Source organism: Canis aureus, chromosome 32, assembly GCF_053574225.1.
Source record: "Canis aureus isolate CA01 chromosome 32, VMU_Caureus_v.1.0, whole genome shotgun sequence".
Taxonomy (NCBI): domain Eukaryota; kingdom Metazoa; phylum Chordata; class Mammalia; order Carnivora; family Canidae; genus Canis; species Canis aureus.
The window spans coordinates 35,434,529-35,459,042 of NC_135642.1; the positions used below are offsets into that span (position 1 = coordinate 35,434,529).

At 39.2% G+C, this 24,514-nt stretch overlaps 1 protein-coding gene and 1 non-coding gene across 6 annotated transcripts; both read right to left on the reverse strand.

Annotated features, from left to right (window-relative positions):
* Positions 1-253: 253 nt before the first annotated feature.
* TIPIN (TIMELESS interacting protein) lies at positions 254-16,130 on the reverse strand. Of its 5 annotated transcripts, none has more exons than XM_077881559.1 (9): positions 15,983-16,059; positions 13,123-13,187; positions 11,411-11,551; positions 11,208-11,286; positions 10,736-10,811; positions 7,471-7,593; positions 7,178-7,241; positions 2,075-2,281; positions 254-809 (listed from the first exon to the last, which is right to left on the reverse strand). In XM_077881559.1, exons 3-9 carry the CDS (start codon positions 11,541-11,543, stop codon positions 631-633), a joined length of 861 nt encoding a protein of 286 aa, XP_077737685.1. In that variant the 5' UTR covers positions 11,544-11,551; positions 13,123-13,187; positions 15,983-16,059; the 3' UTR covers positions 254-630. The 5 variants fall into 5 exon arrangements, with proteins under 5 accessions (XP_077737685.1, XP_077737687.1, XP_077737684.1 ...); XM_077881561.1 differs by having other exon boundaries at positions 15,930-15,992; XM_077881558.1 differs by lacking the exon at positions 13,123-13,187 and having other exon boundaries at positions 15,983-16,130.
* On the reverse strand, positions 6,180-6,315 carry LOC144303716 (small Cajal body-specific RNA 14). The gene has a single exon (XR_013370692.1).
* Positions 16,131-24,514: the final 8,384 nt, after the last annotated feature.

Here is a 24,514-nt window from a genome sequence, read left to right on the forward strand (position 1 = left end):
GTTTGCAAGTTTCTTTCCCACTAGTCAGTAACATACCAATGAGCATTTGAACTCCCCTAGCACCAACACAGGCCAGGCAATATAGCAGCCTTTCTTGTGACCCTTTAAGTATTAAAGTGACTCCTCAAAAAAAATAAAATAAAGTGACTCCTCAAAATACATGTAAACACATAGAGAAACCTTCAACATTTTACCAGAAGTGTGAATTGCAGAACTAAATAGCAGTAAGAAACTTTCATAAAGCCTCTAGAGATAGTTTATAAGATTTTTATTTCTTAAAAATGGACATTAATATTCAATATATATTTATATCTTAAAATCCCCAATTTACTGAAAACAAAACATTCAATGGCACACTAGCAGAAGGTGCTTATTAACTACTTATTTTCACAAAGTTAAATCTATATAAAAACACTAAAGAGAATAAATAGGCTCAACTATAGTAAGAAACAAGTATAAATATAAATAATACCAGATTTTAAAAAGGAATCTGTGTTTTCACTCCAAGTAAACAAAATATATACTAATCTAAAACTTAGAGGACAGCAAGCTAATAGATTTTCTCTTAGTTGAACCCTATCCAATCTTAGTAACATTTCTGGATAAACCATAAAGTTACTATTGTACATTTTAAAAGGATTGGTCCAGTGGTGTGTGCTCTATTTTTAATTCCTCCTCCTCATTTACAGTATTAACATCAGCAGCATTATGTGGATTGTCTAGAATGTCTTTGTGAAATCTGTCTGATGACTCTTCTTGATCCTCATCCTCTTCGATGGTTGGTGCCCTGGGTGTGTTTATTAATAAGTCTGAAAGAAAAATCATCATCATTACTCATTATAAGCACCTGGGCCAATCTTACCTGATAAATACAACTCTTCACAAGCTTATATCAGTAGAAATGAAACCTATGATCACTTTCTTCCAAATAGTCATTTTTATATACCTATAAAGTCCACTCAAAAATTCAAGTCTTGAAAGGTACTGAATTCAAACTCTTGAATCATAGCCAAATGCAATTGTTCTCATTCAAAAATCACAGCTATTAGATGAAGTTTTTAAAAATCAAATGCTCAGTAGCTACACATCAAAGTGACCTCTAGCAAAGAAAATTTAGGATCCTTATTTCTATGTAGGCAAATCTTAAAGTAATATATTATAAATAGAAAATGATCCTTAAAATGCTTATTGCCAAGTATACTTTGATAATGACAGCAAAGGAACTGCCATCAATGATAGTTGGACTCTCATGTAATTTTTCACCCGGTAGTAATAAAACATCCATTTGTAAAGTTGAAGATTAAGTCCATTTTAATCAGAAAGAATGACAATGTAGTCACACTAATTTTCACTTGAGAATTGTATTATCTTGGGTGAAACTTGTCTTATAACATGGTGTCTTGACTACTTAACCTTAATTCTTATTTTCCCATTTCAAAAGGAAAACTATATTGGATATTGAAAAAGACATGCAATCTGCTTCATTTAAAACCAATTTGCATTATTTTTAAATACAGTTTTAATAAACTTGGTTGTGTAGTTTCCAAACCCGCAGTCTATTTTAAAAACAGTAAATTTCAAGAGTTTTAAAAGAATGCATCAGATAAACTGATGGCTAAGTGACACGAAGCAATAAAAAGCAATTAAACACCCATTTAAGTCATTGCAAATAGCTCTAAAATCCTCAAAGGGTACAGAAGGCATTTTGTATGTTTAGGAAAGTACTATAATAATTAATGTTCAAAATTATGATCCTAAAGATAAAACATGTGTCACATATTAAGGAGTCAGGAAAGAATGTATTTTTGACAGATTCAGAATCAAGGTGAAGTGATTAATTTTTTAAAAGGTACTCAGCTATCCAGAAAACCATCTTGGATTCATTTATTCTTTGAGGATTCCAAATAGCTCCCACAAATACACATGTGTGCGCTCTCTCTCAGATATAAACTAAATACATCAGATTTTTTCTATACATAGAGGCATTTTTATTTTGTAGGTAGTAGAGAAGTTAAATTTCTAACATGTCCCTGATAATATTAATGGTAGCACATAAAACCAGCATAATATTTACCATTTCCAAGGGACTGACTATTACTTAGTAGTTTTGCCTGCCTTCTTTCCAAGGCCAGTTGTTTATTTCTCTCTATTCTCTGTTGTTGTTCTTCTGTTAGGCTTCTATTTGGCTCAGAAACAAAGTTCTCACTTTCCACTAAGTTTGTCAAAAAGGGATCTAATTCGGTAGCAGTTTTATCATAGCCATGATTTTCTCCTGCTTCACCTGCAGTAGAAATGAAAATTAGTACATCCGTAGTTAGAAAAAGGGCGTAATGCAGCTTTAAAAACCAGCCTAAAGTAACAAGGTGCCAGACCTGAAGAAACTATTTGTTTATTCAAATTGCTCTGAGGTGTGAGAATGTTCCAAATACCAATGATATGCATGAACAGAAAGCAAAAGTTCATAGTTATGGTTAAAAAATATTTTGTTTGGGCTAAGGAACTTAAAAGAATCCAAACCATATTCTTGCTTTACATTAAACAACAACATATTAGTGGCTTGCTATAGAGTCTATGTGACACAGTAATAATTTTATATAAGCTATTTTTTAATGGGGTAAAACTCAGACACAAAATGAAAAAGGAGGGGTCCCTGACTGGCTCAGTCAGTAGAGCATGCAACTCTTGATCTTGGGGATGTGAGTTCAAGACCCACATTGTGTGCAGATTAAAAATCTTTAAAAAAAAAAAAAAAAAAAAAAGGGTAAAAGGAAAAGAAATTCAGAGATCTATGGACATATTTCCACATTAATTTTTTTTTATTTTTTTTTCCACATTAATTTTAAAAACTGCTCTCTACATACATTAGTCCTACTAAATTCTTAGAGTCCTGTACACCAGTTATCTCAAAGTAGGATGCCCCCTAAAATGATCCACAGTGGTACAGGAAGTACATATTGTATCTTCTATTTATATTTAAGAATTGAGAGAAATTGTTGAACTTAAAGACAGGCAGTGACAAACTATCATTTATCCATAGGACAGTTACTATGTGGCCTGTATGTGGCCTTAAAGGCAGACAGCTCCACCTTGCAGAAGATGGGAAAGCTGTGCCCCAGTCATTTTTTAAATTTCAGCATACCATGACATACAGCTGATTCTGATCACCCAATTAAGCAGACTGTCTAGTTTCAACACCAAAACAACCCCAACAAAATACACAAGGGGTAGCTTAAAAAGATTTTTGTGAAATAACCATATATAGAAGAGAAGGTAGACAAGATAATAGACACAAGCAAGAACTAAGAAAACAGCAAAGCTGACACTTCACCTTCCCCCTGTATCATTCACATTACACAGCTAAGAAAAAAATTATAAATAACATCATATGATCAGACAAGTAGGCAAAAATAAACCCCAAGATTTCATATTACCAAGACCACCACTGGAAATATGAATTTACACACACTAACCTTGTCCTACACGACTAGCAAAACATTTAAAACAGAAGACAAACCTTTATAATCATTCTGGTAAGGTTTAAAAATCCTATGATATTTAATTTTACAAACAAATCCCTTTCAAGGTTTCTTCCTTAACGGTGAAAGACAAAAAGCAAGACATGGGGAAAAAAATGTTTTTTTTTTTTCCTGACATGGAAAAAAAGATTTAGCAAGAAACTAAAATGCATTATTTTATTAGGAAACATAGATGGAATACAGGTAGAAAATATTGCTACAGAAGTTCAGAAACAAATATTAGAACCAATAATACAATTTTGGGGTTTCTAATATGCTTCACCTTACAGGGCGTTCAGGATTCTGACCTAATGATGACATAAAGAACTTCTGTTTTGTGAGCCATGAAAGGAAAAGATCTCTTCAACAGTAAATGGCCTCTTTAATACAATGTTTTATGGAAAACCAATGTGAACATAACCACTGATGGAGCTTTGACTGATAAAAATGGGATTACAAAAATTAGAACCACACGTGAAATTCATTCACTGCAACATTCACAGGCATGTGACTGGCAAAGCTTAATTAATTCAATGTGTTACAGGATGCCATCATTCTGGCACACATCAACAGATAAGCAAATATACACTAATTAAAGGGAAATAAGTACTGTGGGGGGAAAAAAGCATCAGAGAATCAGGATTGGGGGTGGGAGTATGATTTTAATAGAGTAGTCAAGGGCGCCTGGGTGGCTCAGGGGTTGGGTGCCTGCCTTTGGCTCGGGTCGTGATCCCGGGGTCCTGGGATCAAGTCCTGTGTTGGGTTCCCCGCAGGGAGCCTGCTTCTCCCTCTGACTATGTCTCTGCCTCTCTCTGTGTCTCTCATGAATAAATAGATAAAATTAAAAAAAAAAAATAGTGTGGTCAGGGAGACTTTACTGAGTTGATATTTGAACACAGTTTGAAAGGTAGAGAGCCCTGCAGACTTAGGGGCAGGAAGGAGGACAAAAGATGTGTTCACGGCAGAGTGTAAGAGTGCAAAAGCCTTAAGACAAAAATGTGCCTGGGAGGTTCAAGGAACAGCTAGGAGCCAAGTGTCACTCCGGCAGTTGAGTGGAGAACTGTAAAAGATACAGTCAGAGACGCAGGGAGGTGGGGTAAGGAATAGATACTCTAAGGCCAAGGAGGACATTATAAAGATTTTGGCTTTTGCTTTGGGCGAAATAAAGAGCCACTACAAAGCTCTGAACAGAGGAGTTATATTAAATTTTAATGTAATCCCTGGCTTTTAAGAAAAACGATTGAAAAAAGGTAATTTGCTTATGAAGTTCAGCAAAAATCCTTCATTTATTATGAATGGGATGAGAAAATTAATATATCAAAAGTTAAGTGTAGTTAATGTTATTCTTCCATTTGGGTGAATCTTATAAGGTAAAATCAAGAGGAGGGCTGCAGGGATGACTACAATCACATCTTCAAATCATCAATCAGGTAGCAGTTCAAAATTTTGGAGGAAAAAAAAAATTCAGTAGAATATTTAGTCACATTGTTCTTACTCTAAAACCTCATGTAATGTTCTAGTGAGAATAAAAATGTGTATTGGGCACCTGCGTGGTTCAGTTCATTAAGTGTCTGACTTCGGCTCAGATCATAATGTGAAGGTCCTGGGATGGAGTCCCACATCCAGCTCCGTGCTCAGTGGGGAATCTGCTTCTCCCTCTCCTTCTGCCCCTATCTGGTCTTATGTGTGTGCTCATTCTCTCTCTCAATATATATATTTTAAATGTGTTATTTATCATATAAGTAATACATGTATTATAAAAGTAAATAGGGCAGCCCCAGTGGCCCAGCGGTTTAGCGCCACCTTCAGCCCGGGGTGTGATCCTGGAGACCTGGGATGGAGTCCCATGTCAAGCTCCCTGCATGGAGCCTGCTTCTCCCTCTGCCTGTGTCTCTGCCTCTCTCTCTCTGTCTGTCATGAATAAATAAATAAAATCTTTTTAAAAAATAAAAGTAAATAAATAAAATGCTCAAAACCTTTTTACTATTGTAGTGCCTTATCCAAAAAAATCTAGACTCTTCTCTTAGGATACAGAGAGGACAGATTCAGTAACAGGGCCGAGATAGAGGCCTCTGCTATGTACCCAGTATATCAGCAGGCCTGTAATTCCATCAATAGTCCTCTGTTAATTTATGCCTCTGCACAAATGAGTCAGTCCCTCTCCAAAATCACCTTTGCTTGAACTCTACTGCTTATCACTCAAAGTACTCATGATTTGTCCTCTGTGAGGCTTTCCCCTCTCCTAGGTAAAAGCAACTACGCTCTCCTTTGCATCCTACCCAGTGCCTTATTCTTATCTCTAATTTCAGCACCAATCAGAATAGATGTCTCACTCATTCACTAGTCTGTTAGCCCATGAACCAAGGGGTCTGACCTTACTCATCTTTATCCCTGAAATTCTAGCACACACTATGCAGCTCAAAAACTGCTGCCAAGTAAACTAACCCAGTGGTATGTGCTGTGTAATTTACTGTAATCATTAATTCCTTTCAATATACCAAATCCCACGCCATTGATACATACCACATTTTTACCAAAATATTAGATATTGATTATTTAAGTCATAATTCTTCACATTTTTAAAAACAACTTATAAAAACTTGGGGGGGTGGTCTGCATTTTCTATCACATCTATTAAAAGTTTAAAAAACACAAATAAACAAACATGTATGGAGCCATCGCACAGAGAATCTGATAACTATACAGACCCTGTCGGCAGGAACCATATGTTTTGATGTGTGTGACCGTCTATGGTTGCACTGTACAACTAACAAATGCAATCAATACCAGGAACAGTCACAAAAGAGACCTTCCTCACCTAAAAATGGAGTTACATCCTGATAAGCCCATCAGTTGACAGTATCTTATTTTTTTTTTTTAGTTGACAGTATCTTAAATCAAAAATGGGTTTAAAAAAAAATGGGTTTAATCTACCTAGCCTACCTTAAACATGCTCTAAACACTTACATAGCCTACAGTTAACGCGAAATCATGTAACACAAAACCTATTTTATAATATAATGTTGAATATGTCATGTAATTTATGGAATACTGTACTGAAAGTGGAAAACAGAATGGTTATCAATCTATCGGTTGTTTACCCTCAGTGTGGCTGTTCCTGCCCAGCGTCACAAGAGACCCAACATTTGAAATTCTAAGTATGGTTTCTACTGAATGCATATCACTTCTGCACCATCATTAAGTCAAACAATCATAAGTCAAGCCACTGTTAACCTGAGGACCATCTATATACAGGATCTGTACTCTTAAGTGTAAACCATTTCATCATCAAATTATTCCAATTCCCTAGATTCTAATACACACTTTTAATGGTGTATATGTGTATGAACACTACACTACATCTTGTCATTTAGTTTCATTACCCAACCACTACAAAGGATAATGGGTATCAGAGTTCTCAAAGGCTCAAGTTCTGTGACTGTATTTTTACATCTCTTAACGGCACTGTAGTCATGTCTTTAAGAAACAAGTACCAAACAACATTCTGGATGTACCAAAGCATTTCAACTCATTCCTGGTTACTATAATTATGTTTACTCAACTACTCAATATAGATGAAGAACCCAGTGCTTAATCTACCCTTGCCCCAACTAGATCTATTTCTAAAAGCAAAATTATTAGAAATAAACGTATATTCTTACCATCATTGCTAATAAAATCTTCATGTATAATAGGTAGGTCAAGTCGAATTCGTTTTAAACAGGTCTGAAAATAAAGAGGTATTTTTACATTTTCGTAAGTAACATTTGGGGGAAAATGAGAATTCATTCAATTCTTAGTTTCAAAAAAGTTAATAACTACTCTTAGTTTTCCTTCTCTCTACCATGACAGACTTCAAAATGAAAACGCCAAACAGTGACTTAGCCTCAACTAAAATCTATCCTTGGCACTATTTAGCATTATGAATGATATTCATAATAATCTCAACACCTACCTGAACTTCCTTTTTACTTCCCAGGTATTCAACTCTGTCAATAAAATCCTCGAATTGCAGTTTAGGGAATAGCCTATGTGCCCAATGCTCCATGTGTCTGATTAGCGTTTTCAAGTCTTCAGCCTGGCACATAAAAATAAAAATGCTAAATAGAAGACTCATTCTCACAACTGACCTTGTCAGCAGATTTTAGAATTGAATAGTAATGCCAAAGTCACTGGTGTCATTTTATATTTATAAGGTTAAGAAACTTCTGAAGAAACTTTAAGGAGAGAAATATTGAGCTTAGAGGATTGCAGTCTAAAAGACCACTGGATATAGATTTTAAAAAGCCCACTATGAAAACTTAATAAAAGTTAAAAGATAATCATGTATCTTTTCAGAACTGTAAAGTAATATTGGAAAATAAGCTTTAATAAAATATGTCAAGATATCTTTTAGGAATAACGAAACAAAATGACAGGTCCCTAATCATATATAAAGAATAAAGCATTGAGAATTCAACACTGAAAATACAGTCAGAAATCCCAAGGGCAAAGTACAAAGACTAGCAACAACTGTTTAAACATTCTCCGGGAAAAACAAACAAAGAAAAAACGTTCTCAGGGCACAATACCTCTCTATATAGGAAATTTCAATGTCACAATAAAAAAATTTTTTTAAAGATTTTATTTATTTATTCATGAGAGACACACAGAGAGAGAGGCAGAGACACAGACAAGGAGAAGCATGCTCCTAGCAGGGAGCCCAATGTGGAACTTGACCCTGGGACCAGGATCACGTCCTGAACCAAAGGCAGACGCTCAACAGCTGAGCCACCCAGGCGTCCCAACATCACAATAAAATTTTTAAAAATTAAAATGAAAAAGTTTTAAGACACTGGACTAATGAATAACAAAATTCCAAATTCCTGGTTTTAATGTAAAATATTTTATTCTTAACAGTATTTTAAAGATTTACTGATTTTTGAGAGTGTGTAAGAGAGAGCATGCACACACATGAGTGGAGAGAAGGGCAGAGGTAGAGGGAGAAATCCACAAGCAGACTCCCCACTGAACATGGAGCCCCACACGGAGCTCTATCCCAGGACCCTGAGACCACGACCCAAGCCAAAACCAAGAGTCAGACACTTAACCGACTGAACTACTCAGACACCCCACAACAGTATTTTAAAATAGAATAGTCAAAAGCACAGGCTATAGATCACACTGCATAGATCAAATCTGAATCCTGCTACTTAGCAGCTGTGTGACTTTATGCAAATCACTACCTCTGTGCATTCTTTTTCATGTATAAAGTGAGAGTATTATTATATACACTTTATAAGGTATTTAGAAATAAGTAATACAAGTGCCTGACACAAAGTATACACTCAAATACTGGCTATTGTTGTTGTAAACTGATCTTGCCTAAGAAGTCAAAGGTCAACTCTACCAGTAACTAAACATGTAATACTGAGAGCACTGTGCTTGCTGAGGCAGCACATATGTTAAAGTAACACTGAGAGCATGTGTTATCATTCTCCTTCTGATAATAAAGACAAATTTGTTTGGTTTTAATGCAATCACCTAAGACTATTTTCCAATTGTTGGGGGTAGCTGGTCAGTCACCTTACAATGTCACGTTAGAACAAAGAGTCATAAAAGAAACACTTCAATACAATGGGACGTTCCAAGTCATACGTGGAGAAAAAAGCAGTGAGGATTCAACTTTGTGAGAAAACAGTACAAATTTTCAAAGGCAAAGTACAGAAGACTAAATAGCATAAACCCAGTGATGAAACACAAAATTTTTATCCGTCATATAAACTCATTTATTTTAATAAAGTACTTATTATGAAAATGATAAAGACTTCATTAAATTCAAAGAACCAATTCATCATTACAACCTGAAAATTTCAACAAGGGCAATAAATTAACTGAGATGGGTATGGTTTGGGGTTTTTGGTTTGTTTTTTTTTAAGTAAACTCTATACCCAACATGGGCTTGGATTCACAACCCTGAGATCAGGAGTCACATGCTCTACTGACTGAGCCAACTAGGCACCTCTCTTGGGATTATTTTTTACTCCTTTTTTACCTCCTTATATCCAGCTGCCTACAAGTAGTGTAGGTTGTTTATCTACTACCATATCAAGCTATCTTGACCTGTTCACCTTCACCTTGGTAGTGTGACAGTATCTGAATTGCCATCTGCTTCCAGCCTCTTCCGTCTTTCCCATTATCCTGCATAGCACACCAAGATGGTGCTCAGCTGCATTAATATTACTCTAGCTGGGCTATGAAAGAGGCATTCTTAAAACTCTAAAATATCCTTTCCTTAACTAGATAATGGGACCAAAAGCTACCCCACAGGTTTGAGAATTAAAGAATATATTTGAGGGCAGCCTGGGTGGCTCAGCGGTTTAGCGCCACCTTCAGCCCAGGGTGTGATCCTGGAGACCCGTGATCGAGTCCCACATCAGGCTCCCTGCATGGAGCCTGCTTCTCCCTCTGCCTGTCTCTGCCTCTCTCTCCCCCTCTCTGTGTCTCTCATGAATAAATAAAATCTTTAAAAAAAAATTAAGCATATATTTGAAAATACTTCAACTGCAAAGCTCTACAAAGATATCCGCAAAAAAGTTTATCTACACTCTACATTAGTCAAAGAGACTTTTAGGGCTGCGTGGGTGGCTCAATCAGTTAAGCACCTGACTCTTAATCTCAGCCCAGGTCTTGATCTCAGAATCCTGAGTTCAAGCCCCACACTGGGCTCCATGCTGCGTGTGGAGCCTACTTAAAAAAAAAAAAGGTAAGAGACTTTTAAAATATACATTTGGACAGTCATCAACAGTTCTTAAATGTCTTCATTTTTCACCGTAAATGATGCCTATTATGAATCAGACACATATAACAAGATATGTGCCATATCTTGGGGACATGTAAGTGATTGATACAGGTAAAGTCCTTGCTCTCCTGAAGCCTAAAATCACCTTTAAGGTAGACTAACTCAATTTTATTCCTAGAAATTATAAAGTACAAACTCAGAGCTTAGACTTAGATGTGAATTTCCTAAAGACTTATGGTGGCTTTAGGAAAGAAGACTATAAGACATTTTTTCTGATTGTTTAAGCAGTGCCCTTTCCACTACATCTTAGTTTCTCAAGAGATATGATGATGAATCATAGTATCTGTGAAACATTCTAATATTCTTCAGAATATGATAATGGGCCCATAGCTCTACTGATACTTGAAAGAACAAAGAATAAAAATCAGACATTTCTTACCTCATGACCTTTACCTTTGAATTTTGCATTATCAAACACATGCCTTAATGCTGGAAGCCCTCTCTCTGAAATTAATCTGTGAAGAGAAACATGTTTTGAATTTCAAGTTTTCTAGAGCCATCAAGGCCAAAGCAAGATCATAAGAAAAATATCTGCTGAACTGAAAGAAAAAAAAAAAAAAAAGAAAGAAAGAAAAAGAAAAGCACCTGAGTGGCTCAGTTAAGTATCCAATTCTTGATTTCAGCTCAGGTCATGATCTCAGGGTCCTCAAATCAAGCCCCATGGGGGCAGGGGGCACACTCAGTGGGGAGTCTGCAAGATTTTCTCTCTCCCCCTCTCCCAGAAAGAGATATCTGATCTCCAGATGATTCCCGACTAAAAGTTTTTAATATAAGGGGGAAAAAATGTAAAAACAAAAACAAAAACAAAAAAAAACAACTATGAACATTTAAGGAAATAGTAGTAAGTGTACCTCTGAGCATCCAGCTTAGGTATGTTCCGTTTAACTGTTCTCTTTGGAGGTACAGGAACAGGTGCTCCTCTCCCTGACTCTAGAAAAATATACCAATATTTAATATTACTTGAATAATTTAAGCCTCATTTGTAAAATGTATCATTTCTATGCTGACAAGTGGATAACTGAACACAGGCACTTTTTTGGAACTCTCTACAGACCTTCATCAGGTTCAGCTCCTTCTCCATCTCCTCTCTGTGGAGAGGCTGGAGGTGGAAAAGGAGGAAAAGTTTCATCTTCTATATGCTCATAATCTGGTAAGTCAATCAAGCCATTCTCCTCTGGCTCTAGCATCTTCTCCTCTACAGAAAAGAAAAAGAAAAAAAAAGGAAGTTTATTTATGCAAGTAGTCTCTCTACAGTTAAGTTCCACCTGCAGCAAAATGCATGTGTTTCAGTCAGTCAAACCATATTTCAAATGCATATCATGAAAAGAAGCAGAAAGTGATTATGGGAAAAAACAACTGGATTAGAAATCAGAAGTGTGGTCTAATGTAGACCCTGCCAATCAATAACTACATGATTTTTCAGCAAATCCTCAACTGTTGGGTCTCCTCTATCATAAAATGATTTTGACTTTTCAGAGGGTTTCAAACATGGTCCAAACGGATGTAAAACAGGCAGGGTTCAGGTACCTCATCCCCACTTTAACCAAAGCAGCTTTTTAAAAAATCTGTTAACATATTCGTCTTCAAGAAAAGGAAATAATCCTCAGGTTGAAAACTGGAAAGAACACTATTCAGTACCTTCAAACTTGACCTCTGAGCAACATCTGACACTTTTGATTGGTTCCTTTTTCTGAAAAACTATTTTCCTTGGCTTCTGGATGGAACACTGTACTCACATGGTTTTCCTCCCTTTCCAGACACTCCTGGATCTCCTGTGCAGATTGATCTTCCCCTAACCTTGGCAGTAAGTATTCAAGACTCCATCCCAGGCCCTCTTCATTTACTTATGTACATGGCTTTAAGAGTTATAGATGAATATATATCTCCCATTTTTTACCTCTACCTGAGCCATCAAATCTGAGCTCCCAATCCCTAGTTCTCATTTTATAGCTCTTAAATTTCGCAGAGGCATCTATAACTTCTCATGTCCAAAACCAAATTTCTAAATTTTCCCAATTCAGGGATGGCTGGGTGGCTTAGTGGTTAAGTGTCTGCCTCCAGCTCAGGGCGTGATCCTGGGGTGCTGGGATTGAGTCCCGCATCAGACTTCCCACAGAAAGCCTGCTTCTCTCTCTGCCTCTCTCATGAATAAATAAAATCATAAATAAATCTATTAATTAATTTTCCCAATTCAATGAGCGACATCTATCCAGCCATGCAAACTTCAATATTTCCTTCCCCCATCCTACATATCCTGTCCATTTTACTTCCTATTCATCCATTAAGTCTTTCCATTTTTCCCTATCTCCACAATGACTTCCTAACGTTTCTTGTTTTGGTTACTCAATTACTCATAGCCACTTTTGCCTTTTTTGCCTTTTTCAAACCATTCTCCGTAGTACAGCTAGACTGAAGCTCTGGAAATGTAGAGCCAAACACATTACCACTTGGCTTAGATATTTCAATGGCTTCCTAATGCTCTTGGGCTTCTGATAAAACTCCAAGGCCCTGCCTGATATGACAGCTTCCTCCTTTCTCCAGGCTCACTTCATACAACTCTTCATACTTTTTTTTTTTCCAGTTTCTTGAGAGAGCCATAATCCCTCAGGCATGGGTCCTTTGCTAAGGCTATTTCCTATCTTGAAGGCTCCTCCCTGATTCCTTATCTATCTCAATTCTCACCTCCTCAAATAAGTCTACCCTAATTTCCCTGAATTAAATCCTATAAGCATTCAACGTGTCAAGTACCAATTTCATAGCACTTACCCAGTTTTAATATTGTTCCATTTCTGTCATTATCTAATATTTGTCTTCCATACTAGACTGCAGTTCTAAAAAGGCAAAGTCCAGGTGAGTCTTTGTGTTCCACCACCGTATCTCCAAAGCTGATATACAGCAGGTGCTCCATAAATATTTGTTGAATGAGGAATAAAGACTCCAGGCAGCCCGGGTGGCTCAGTGCGGCCTTCAGCCCAGGGTGTGATCCTGGAGTCCTGGGATCGAGTCCCACAACGGGCTCCCTGTATGGAGCCTGCTTCTCCCTCTGCCTGTGTCTCTCAAGAATAAATAAAATCTTTAAAAAAAAAAAAAAAAAAAAAAAAAAGAATAAAGATTCCAAAGCTTCCCCCAAACTGTAAAACTACTAGAGCTAAAGGATACCTAAAGTCCCTCCAATTCTAAATCTTGGTGACCACAAATACATAAAAACAAAACAACTCCTGATGATGACGCACCTGTCTCCAGCTACGGTTCAATAACCACAGGTTTTCAAAATTGGAAAGGCAGTTAACCTAAAGTAGCTTCCTGGGTTGGGCTCAGTCAATTTAACATCTGCCTTCAGCTCAGGTCATGATCCCAGAGTCCTGGGCTAGAGCTCTGTGTGGGGCTCCCTGCTCAGGGGGCAGTCTGCTTCTCCCTCTCCCTCCACCCCTCACCCTGCTTGTGCTCTCTCTCTAAAATAGATAAAAATCTTTTTAAAAATTAAGTAGGGATCCCTGGGTGGCGCAGCGGTTTGGCGCCTGCCTTTGGCCCAGGGCGCGATCCTGGAGACCCGGGATCGAATCCCATGTCGGGCTTCCGGTGCATGGAGCCTGGTTCTCCCTCTGCCTGTGTCTCTGCCTCTCTCTCTCTCTGTGACTATCATAAATAAATAAAAATTAAAAAAAAAAATTAAGTAGCAAAATAAAATATATTTTTAAAAAATTTTTTTTATGATAGTCACACAGAGAGAGAGAGAGGCAGAGACACAGGCAGAGGGAGAACCAGGCTCGCGCCCTGGGCCAAAGGCAGGCGCCAAACCGCTGCGCCACCCAGGGATCCCCAGCAAAATAAAATTATTAAGTCACTTCCTATCTACAAGAAGTATATTCAAGTTAAGTTTAATTCTAGTCAAGTTTCTCTGGGAAGAAATGGGAGTTCACACTTTTAAAAAAAAAAAAAATGATTTATTCATGAGACACACAGAGAGAGGCAGAGACACAAGCAGAGGGAGAAGCAGGCTCCTCGTGGGGAGCCTGATGTGGGACTTGATCCTGGGACTCCAGGACTATGCCCTGAGCCAAAGGCAGATGCTCAACCACTGAGCCACCCAGGTGTCCCAAGTTCACACTTTTTGAGAACAGGGAGCTGTGAGTTTGGTGGCAGGGCACAAACTATATTAAGTGTAGCAAGAAGCAATGTAAGGAACTTGGGGCAGCCTGGGTTGCTCAGCAGTTTAGCGCTGCCTTCAGCCCAGGCGGCGATCCTGGAGACCCAGGATTGAGTCCCACGTCTCCCTCTGCCTGTGTCTCTGCCTCTCTCTCTCTCTCATGAATAAATAAAATCTTTAAAAAATAAATAAATAAATAAAAACTAAAAAAAAAAAAAAAAAAACCTCCCAACAACCAAGGGAAGACTTAGCAAAGAAAGAAGTTGCTACATAGCAATAGAAGAGTGTTGTGGGGTTTTAAATCACCTGCCTATCATCTTCTAATCCCCAGGTTCAACAGGGGCAGTGAGGATGGCAGCTGCACTCCGGGGTGCAAGCTGATAGTCCCAAGGGAGCAATACAAACCTTAGTCTCCAACAACTGTGATTAAAAGTGATGACCTGGGATCCCTGGGTGGCGCAGCGGTTTGGCGCCTGCCTTTGGCCCAGGGCGCGATCCTGGAGTCCCACGTCGGGCTCCCAGTGCATGGAGCCTGCTTCTCCCTCTGCCTGCGTCTCTGCCTCTCTCTCTGTGTATGACTATCATAAATAAATAAAAATTAAAAAAATAAAATTTAAAAAAAAAAAAGTGATGACCTGGGCAGCCCGGGGTGGGGGGTGCTCAGCGGTTTAGCGCCGCCTTCAGCCCAGGGCCTGATCCTCGAGACCCGGGATCGAGTCCCACGTCGGGCTCCCTGCATGGAGCCTGCTTCCCTCTGCTTGTGTCTCTGTTTCAAAAAAATAAAATCTAAAAAAAAAAAAAAACTGGCCAAGCACGGGGTGGGGTTTGTTAGTAAAGTGGTAGTGAATAAAGTACCTATCTTTCACTTCTCGGCGGGGATCGCATATACTGTTTTTCGACATCGATGAAATGCTTTTAAGCTTCCGCCTCTAGTCCTCAAACTTTCAGAGGAGTGAAGGTAACTAATTTTTTTTTTTAAGATTTTATCTATTCCTGAGAGACACAGAGACACAGGCAGAGGGAGAAGCAGGCTCCCTGCGGGGATCCCGATGCGGGGCCGGGCGGGTCGCGACCTGAGCCCAAGGCAGACGCGCCCCGAAGGCACCAGGTTTAATATCCAAACTGCAAGTCACTTCCAGACCGTTAGGGGTCCAATGTCCAACTTCATCCAAATTATCAAAAGAAGTAGCGCCTGTGGAAAGGGGAGTCCTGCGAAGCCCCCGGACAGCGGGCGGCCCGCCAAGTCCCCCGGCGCCTCCCGGCTGCACGCGGCTAGCGGCGGACCCGAGAGAGAACCGACAGGTAAAACCGCCGCCCTCCTCCCCCCCAGTCCGCCGCGGCCTCTCAGCCCCGCTCAGCCCAGATCCCCGTCCAACCTCCACACTCGCTCCCCGAGGCCCGCCAGCACCTCCGCTCCTCCACCCACCCCTCGCTCGGCCGCCGCCGCCGCCGCCAGCCGCCCCCCGCGCCAGCTCTCACCCTCCGGGGCACCGCCGCGGCCACAGCGCGGGGCCAGACGCGGCGGCTAAACCGCGTTGATCGCGAGATTCTGGAGGTTCCCGCCGCGAGAAGGGGCCTGCGCGCTCGGCGCCAAATCTGCGCGGGGGTTGGCGGGAGCCCGCGGGACTCACTGGCCCCGCCCCCGACTCCGCCCCCAGATCCAGGCCCCGCCCACCGCCTCCGAGCCCGCCTCTCCCCAGCCCGGGTCGCTCCCGCCCTCCTGAATTCCTGGAAGGGGTGGATCCGTGTTTGCTTTAAGGCTCGGATCCTTTACGCCCCGGGCGCTTCGGACTTTGGGGAAAGGTCTGTTTTCTAGAACGCCTGCTTGTGAATGGAGTTCAAAGAGGCAGTGCATTTTGATGAGAAACTACGGATGCTTCAGACCTCACAATTCCTTGAACACTGAGCGTCATTGTTGCAAAAAAGAGATGGTGAATAGAGGCGACACAAAAATGTAAAAAAAATACGTTACTAAAAAAAAAAAAGCTTTATTTATTTATTTATTTATTTATTTATTTATTTATTTATTTATCTGTTTGTTTATTTTCCGTTGCTTTCTTTTTAAAAGTGAGCTCAGCGATGCTTGTCTGGCTCAGTTAATAAAGCATGCGACTCGAACTTAGGGTAGGGAGTTCAAGCCCCACTTGGTAGCGCTTTACTTTAAAAAAAGGAAAAGTGAGTCCAAATACGTTCATATTTACTTGTAGGGGGGAGCATACATGCACGCAGTTAGGGAAATAAATATATAACTAATACTTGTGGGGATGGGAAAAAATACTCTATACTTTTTTTTTTTTTAAGATATCATTTATTTATTCATGACACAGAGAGAGGCAGAGACACAGGCAGAGGGAGAAGCAGGCTCCATGCACCAGGAGCCGGACGTGGGATTCGATCCCGGGTCTCCAGGATCACGCCCTGGGCCAAAGGCAGGCGCCAAACCGCTGCGCCACCCAGGGATCCCAAAAAATATTTATTTAAAAGATTTTGTTTACTCATGAGACGGGGGGGGGGGGGGGGGGGGGGTCGGGCAGCAGAGACACAGGCAGGAGGAAAAGCAGGTTCCATGCAGGACTCGATCCTGGGTCTCCAGGATCATGCCCTGGGCCAAAGGCAGGCGCTAAACCGCTGAGCCACGTGGGCTGCCCTATATTAAGAAAATTAACACTGGAGCACCTCGCTGGCTCAGTCGGCAGAGCATGCGATTCTCGATCCCTGGGGTTGTAAGTCTGAGCCCCATGTTGGTTGTAGAGATTACTTAAAAATAAAATCTTTTAAAAAAGGAAAGAAAAGTAACATTAATTTGAAGGGGAACTATGTCAACTTCAAATGTCTGAATAACTGAGGCAAAAGATTCTTTCAATTACCCAAATGACGGTCTATATTCCCCACAAATAAAGTAAATGTAAAAGCACCTTTTTTTGGTAAGATTTTATGTTGTGCCCAAGATCACGTATCCGAGAAACCACCAAGGAGCCGACACCCATGCAAGCGCACAAGGGTTTATTTGCAAGCCCGAGCTTGGGTCCAAGTATACCCGACACAGCAGAGCAGGGACTTGGACCCCAAGGCTAAGAGGCATAGTAGTTTTTTGTTGTTTTTTTTCTTTTTTAAGATTTATTTATTTATTTATGATAGACACACATACACACACACAGAGGCAGAGACACAGGAGGAGGGAGAAGCAGGTTCCCTGTAGGGAGCTTGATGCAGCACTTGATCCCAGGACCCTGGGATTAAGACCTAAGCCAAAGGCAGGCTCTCAACCACTGAGCCACCCAGGAGTCCCAGTGTAAAAGCACTTTTTGAGAAATCCAAAAGTTATACATATCCCCTCTTTCCACCACCACCACCCCCCAGCCCCCACCACACACACACACACACACACACACACACACAAACACACACAATCCCAGAGCAGAAGTTCTGAGGGTTTGAACCTCAGTTTCATCATTTACTACTTCGTGACCTTTAACTGTGGTTCAGTTTTCTCAGTATTAATAACATTATCTACTGGATAGGGTTATGAGGATTAAATTATAGTACTGAATGTGACGTGTTACCATCCATATAATTTTTAGAATGTTTGACCCTTTGAGAAAATTTGTAAAGGCTTTGGTAAGTCATTGTGAGGACTGTGAATATAACTACCACAGTTGGGGGACACCTGGGTGGCTCAGCGGTTGAGTGTCTGCCTTTGGCTCAGGGTGTGATCCCGTTCTGGGGATGGAGTTCTGCATTGGGCTCCCTGCATGGAGCCTGCTTCTCCCTCTGCCTGTATCTCTGCCTCTCTCTGTGTCTCTCATGAATAAATAAATAATGTCTTAAACACACACACACACACACACACACACACACACAGTTGTAAAGCGCTGTGTATCACTGTCAAAGACTAATTGTCCCTTTTGTTTATATGTGGGGAATACTAGAAATATATTTTCCATAGCAATTTCACCAGAGATATAAAGATAGCTTTCCCATAGACCATGTCATTAACACTCTTAAAACAGTTTAATGTTTGTTTTAAATATTTTATTTTTAAGTAATCTCTACACCCAACATGGGGCTTGAACTCACAACGCTGAGATCAAGAGTTGCATGCTCCACTGACTGAGCCAGTCTGACACCCCAAAAGTTTAATGTTTTTAAAAGTGAACAGTACTAAAGAAAAAAAGTAGACTATTAAAGAGCAAAGATTGAGTATGGAGTGTAAAAGTTTTTCTGGCAGGCCGAGAACCCACCCAGTACAGAGATGAGGTTTGAAAAGAGAGGAATAGAGTACATCTTTTATTTTTTATTTTTGAGTACATCTTTTATAACCAAAAGACCATAAACTATTTCTATCTCACATTTAAAAAGTGAAGTTTCGGGTTCTTGTTGATTGGTGTTATTTGCCTTTAACCCTTAGTTGAGTGCTGGTCTGGCTGGTGGTACAGGTCTGCTGTGTATTTGAGGACTACATCTCAAGATTGTGGCTTCTATTTGTCCCTTGGCTGGTATGTGACATGCCTGAGTTGGGGTCATATCATACCAAACCAGGTCTACATCAGCATTAGCAATTGCAGTAGCCAGGTCAGGAATAATAAATTCAGATCGGATACAGTTACAAATAACAGAAAAAAACTGAATAAACTAAAACAGCAATAAGCAAAATAGAGACCTTATTTGTTTTTCACGTATAAGAAATCTGGAGGTAATAAATCCCCTGTTGGTAAGACGTTCCATGGTGTTAGGAATCCAGGCGCCTGTCTTCTTGTTTTGCCGTAAGCATCTCATTCTCAAGTTCACCTCATTGTCTAAGATGGCTTCTAGAACTCTAACCTCTAACTGCATTCCAATCAGCAACAAAGAGGAAGAAACAGCACATTTTAAGAACATTTCCCAGAAATTGCATACAATTCTGTTTACATCTCATTATGCAGAATGTAATCACATGGCCACACACAGCTGCAAAGGAGACTGGGAATATAGTCTTTATTGTTAGTGGCCATGGCCCAGTAAAAATTCAGCATTTCTGTTACTGTGGAAGGGGTAAAAAGATGTTGACGGACATAGCCAACTGCCTCAAAAAACAAAATAGAAATAATAAACTAATACATTAATTCTTCAAATCTACAATTTTGGAGTATTTCCAAAAATATTGAGAACATGAATACCTAGTACTTTCACAATAATGCACACAAGCAGTTCTCAACATAAGACTATTATATCACTGTGCATTGTGTTATGCCTTTTGGAATCTTTCCTAGAATAAATTCTTAAACCATATTATCAGCTCTACTAAGAACTAAAAGCCTGACATGATCAAATCACTCTATTGCTCTGAGTCAATTTGCTCTTTTTTTTTAATACAAAAGGTATTAAATTAATCTATTAATTTTTGTAATAAAAAAGGTGTGGATTAGATGATCCCCACCATACTGTTTTATTTATTTTTTAAAAGATTTTATTTATTTTTTCATGATTAAGCTTAAATGATTAAAAATGATTAAGCTTCAGTAAAGAAACTGATCTACTTGACTCAGACTGTGTTGTTAGGAAGAATGAAAAACAAGATTAGGATAGCTGTTTTGAGCAGAGGAGTCTCATTATGGTTTCTTTTCTTTTCTTCTTCTTCTTCTTTTTTTTTTTTTTTTTGGATAGCCCCTAAAGGTTTTAAGTATTATTTTTATATAATTTTGATACCTATAAAATAATATATGTAATATTTATGTATGTGATAAAGCATAACAATAGAATACACACACTTGATAGCATCCAATCTAAGAATTATTCCTAGCTCTATGTTTATCCCTTCTCCCATTCCCCTGAATCTCCCATCCCACTGAGAGCACCACTATCCTAAGTTTTGTATTTATCAATCCTTTAAAAACTAGTTTTATGTGGCACCTGGGTGGCTTAGTGGTTGAGCATCTGCCTTTGGCTCAGGTCATGATCCCAGAGATCTGGGATCGAGTCCTGTATCAGGCTTCCCACAGGGAGCCTGCTTCTCCCTCTACCTGTCTCTGCTTCTCTCTCTGTGTCTCTCATGAATAAATAGATAAAATCTTTTTAAAAAAAACTAGTTTTACTATATATATGTGGGCCTGAAAATATAAGCAATATGTTATTTAATATTGCTTCTTTTTTAGCTTTATGCAAATAGTATTAAAATGTATATAATCTGCTGAGGCTCACTTTTCTCTCTCCATATTTTGTTCTGTGATTTTTTTCCATGCTGTTTTACACAACTGTAGTTTAGACATTTTTCGCTGCTGTGAAAATTATTATTCTATTATTGGATGTGCCATAATTTACTTAACCATTTTCTTATAAGTAAACATTTGGAATGGTTTGAGGGCTTTGCAACTATGAACCATGCTTCCATTAAGCATTCTTATATGGTATTTTACATATGCATTCTTTTTTTTTTTTACTTATTTATGATAGTCACACAGAGAGAGAGAGAGAGGCAGAGACACAGGCAGAGACACAGGCAGAGGGAGAAGCAGGCTCCATGCACCGGGAGCCTGACGTGGGATTTGATCCCGGGTCTCCAGGATCGTGCCCTGGGCCAAAGGCAGGCGCCAAACCGCTGCGCCACCAAGGGATCCCCTACATATGCATTCTTAAATGTGTATTATTATGTATGCATTGATTGTTATATGTATATTGATTTATATGCATATATAAATCAAATGAGTAAAGACTTTAGAATAGACAGATGGAATGAGATCCAAATCATAGAGGGAAGAGATAGCCTTTGATGGGAAGACACAGCACATCTCTCCATTCTAATATGAAGGGTGAAAAGTTTCAATGTAGGTGTGTTATTAGGTTTATGATAGAAAGTTAAGGATCAGAGAGGATGACTGGGTCACTCCATGGTCATAGTTTTCCCAGGTAAGGTAAGTGCAATGGAAAGAAAAGGGACAAAGAACTTGAAGTATTTGCAGGAGGTGATGGACCTTGGAATCTGCACTCAATGGAGTAATGACAGGAGAAGACTGGGTGAAGACAGAGGCTTAAAGGAAGCTGAGCTCTGGATGGTGCCTCAGGTTGTTTCCAGAAGAGCTCTTGAGCAAGTCAGCCCATTGTGGTTAAAGAGTAGTGTTCTAAATTTGTGATATTGAAGGCTGTACCATGCAGAGGCCCAAAGGATCAAGTGAGTCTCCATACTCCTCAAAGGCCAAGTCAACTGATTCAAATCCATATCTCCTCCACTGCCTGTGGAAGTTGAAGGCCCTCTCAAGATTTTTTTTAAAGATTTTACTTATTTATTCATAAGAGACACACAGAGAGAGGCAGATACATAGGCAGAGGGAGAAGCAGGCTCCCTGCAGGGAGCCGGATGCAGGACTCCATCCCAGGACCCAGGATCACTACCTGAGCCAAAGGCAGATGGCTCAACCACTGACCCACTCAGGTGCCCCCTCCCTAGATTTTTGTAAATACCCAGTGAGACCTAGGTCCTCAGGGTCATCTGGGCCTACAAGTCCCTGAATCTCACATATTATTTATGTTCTGAACCATTTCAACTTAGAACCTTTCTCCAGTTCCAACAGTAAAAGTTACTCATTTAGTAGATGTAGACACTCTATAGGGTTCCTGAAGAGAGGGTTACATCAAATCTAGCAAAACTCTTATCTCCATACCACCTTCCCCACTTTCTCTCTCCTTCCCATCTCCATCTGTGTTCTATCTTCTTAAGCTTGAGACCAACTGACACCTTCAGGATAGGAGTAGGAGGCAGTGTATGTGGGTGCTCACAAGTTCAAGCACTTATTAAAATACATCATCCCCCACTGTACAACAAAATGCAAAAGAATGAAACTGGATCATTTTCTTACTCTATACATAAAAATAAATTCAAAATGGATTAAAGGCCTAGTGTGAGACAGGAAACCATTAAAACACTAGAGGAGAACACAGGCAGCAACCTCTTTGACATCAGCCAAGCAATTTCTTACTAGATATGTCTCCTGAGGCAAAGGGAACAAAAGTAAAAATAAACTATTGGGCTTTCATCCAAATAAAGTCTGCACAGCAAAGGAAACAATAAACAAAACTAAAAGGCAGTCTATGGAATGGGAAAAGATATTTACAAATTATATATCTGATGAAGGGTTAGTGATCCAAAAAATATGTAAAGAACTTACAAAACCCAAACACCCAAAAAACAAATAATCCAGTTAAACAATGGGCAGAAGACATGAATAGACATTTTTCCAAAGAAGACATCCAGATGGCTAACAGACACATGAAAAAGATCTGAACATTATTCATTATCAGGAAAATGCGAGTCAAAATACAATAAGATATGACCTCACCCCAGTCAGAATTACTAAAATTAATAGCACAGGAAACAACAGGTGTTGGGGAGGATGTGGAGAAAGGGGAACCCTTGTGCACTGTTGATGGGAATGCAAACTGGTACAGCCAATCTGGAAAACAGTACGCAGATTCCTCAAAAAGTTAAAAATAGAACTATCCTACAATCCAGCATTTGTACTACTAGGTACTTACCCGAAGGATACAAAAATACTAATTTGAAGAGATACATGCACCTCAATGCAGCATGATCAACAATAGCCAAATTATGGAAACAGTCCAAATGTCTGTCAACTGATGAATGGATAAAGAAGATATGGGAAACATATATATATATATATATATATATATATGTATATATATATATATAATGGAATATATATATAATGGAATATTACTTGGCAATTAAAAATAATGAAATCTTGCCATTTGCAACAATGTGGATGGAGCTAGAGAGAATTATGCTATGCAAATTATGCTCTGAGCTAATTATGCTATTATGAGAAGTAAGTCAGAGAAAGACAAATACCATATGATTTCCCTCATATGTGGAGTTTAAGAAACCAAATAAACATGGGGAAAAAGAGAGGCAAACCAAGAAACAGACTCTCAACTCTAGAGAACAAATTGATGGTGACCAGAGGGGAGGTGGTTGGAGTGGATAGGTTAAATAGGTGATGGAGATTAAGGAAGGCACTTGTGATGAGCACTGGGTGTTGTATATAATGTTGAATCACTAAATTCTACACCTGAAACTATTATTATACTATATGTTAACTAACTGGAATTTAAATAAAGACTTGGAGGAAGGGCAGCCCCCATGGCCCAGCAGTTTAGCGCCGCCTTCAGCCTGGGGTATGATCCTGGAGGCCTGGGATCAAGTCCCACGTCAAGCTCCCTGCATGGAGCCTGCTTCTCCCTCTGCCTGTGTCTCTGCCTCCCTCTCTCTCTGTGTCTGTCATGAATAAATAAATAAAACCTTAAAAAAAAAACTTGGAGGAAAAAATACAGAATTTCCCAACAAGTAAACTTCTCTCCCCAAGAGGACATTAATTCTATCCATTAAGGTAGTAAAATGTTCTTCACCTCCACCCAAATAGAACTTAATGGAAATGAAAATGAAGAGTGATCAGAAAGTCTTCCCAAGGTGAGGCAGAATAGAAGCAAGCACTCAGCAGTCTATGTGATTTTCATGTCTAATGTTTTCCAGTTATTTCTTCTGTGTTCCCAATAGTAAGATATTTTGCAATTCCGAAAAATATTTGAAAAAAACAACAGGTTATTTTTGACTCTTCTATAATTTTAAAATATTTTATGATCAGATGCCTTCTAGAAGCACTCTCACCAGGTGAGGGAGCTGAGGAGCTGTTCCTTAAGCATTTTCATGAGCAAGGAACACATTTTAAAAATTCAAAGTTTAAGAGGTGTTATTCAAAACATGGAAGAAAATTTCCCTAAGTGCATTCAAATAGCAAAAGTGTCTTAGAGAGAACACAAATGAACTACAAAAAAAAAAAATCAATAAATTATACATCATCAAAACAAAACATTTGCTCTTCAAAGAAAATGAAAAGACAAACAGGGAAGGAGGGAGAAAATGGCTGCAAAACATGTATTCAACAAAGGACTTGCATACTGTATAGCATACATAAAGAATGCTTACAAGTCAACAATAAAACGAGCAACCCAATTCACAAAGGG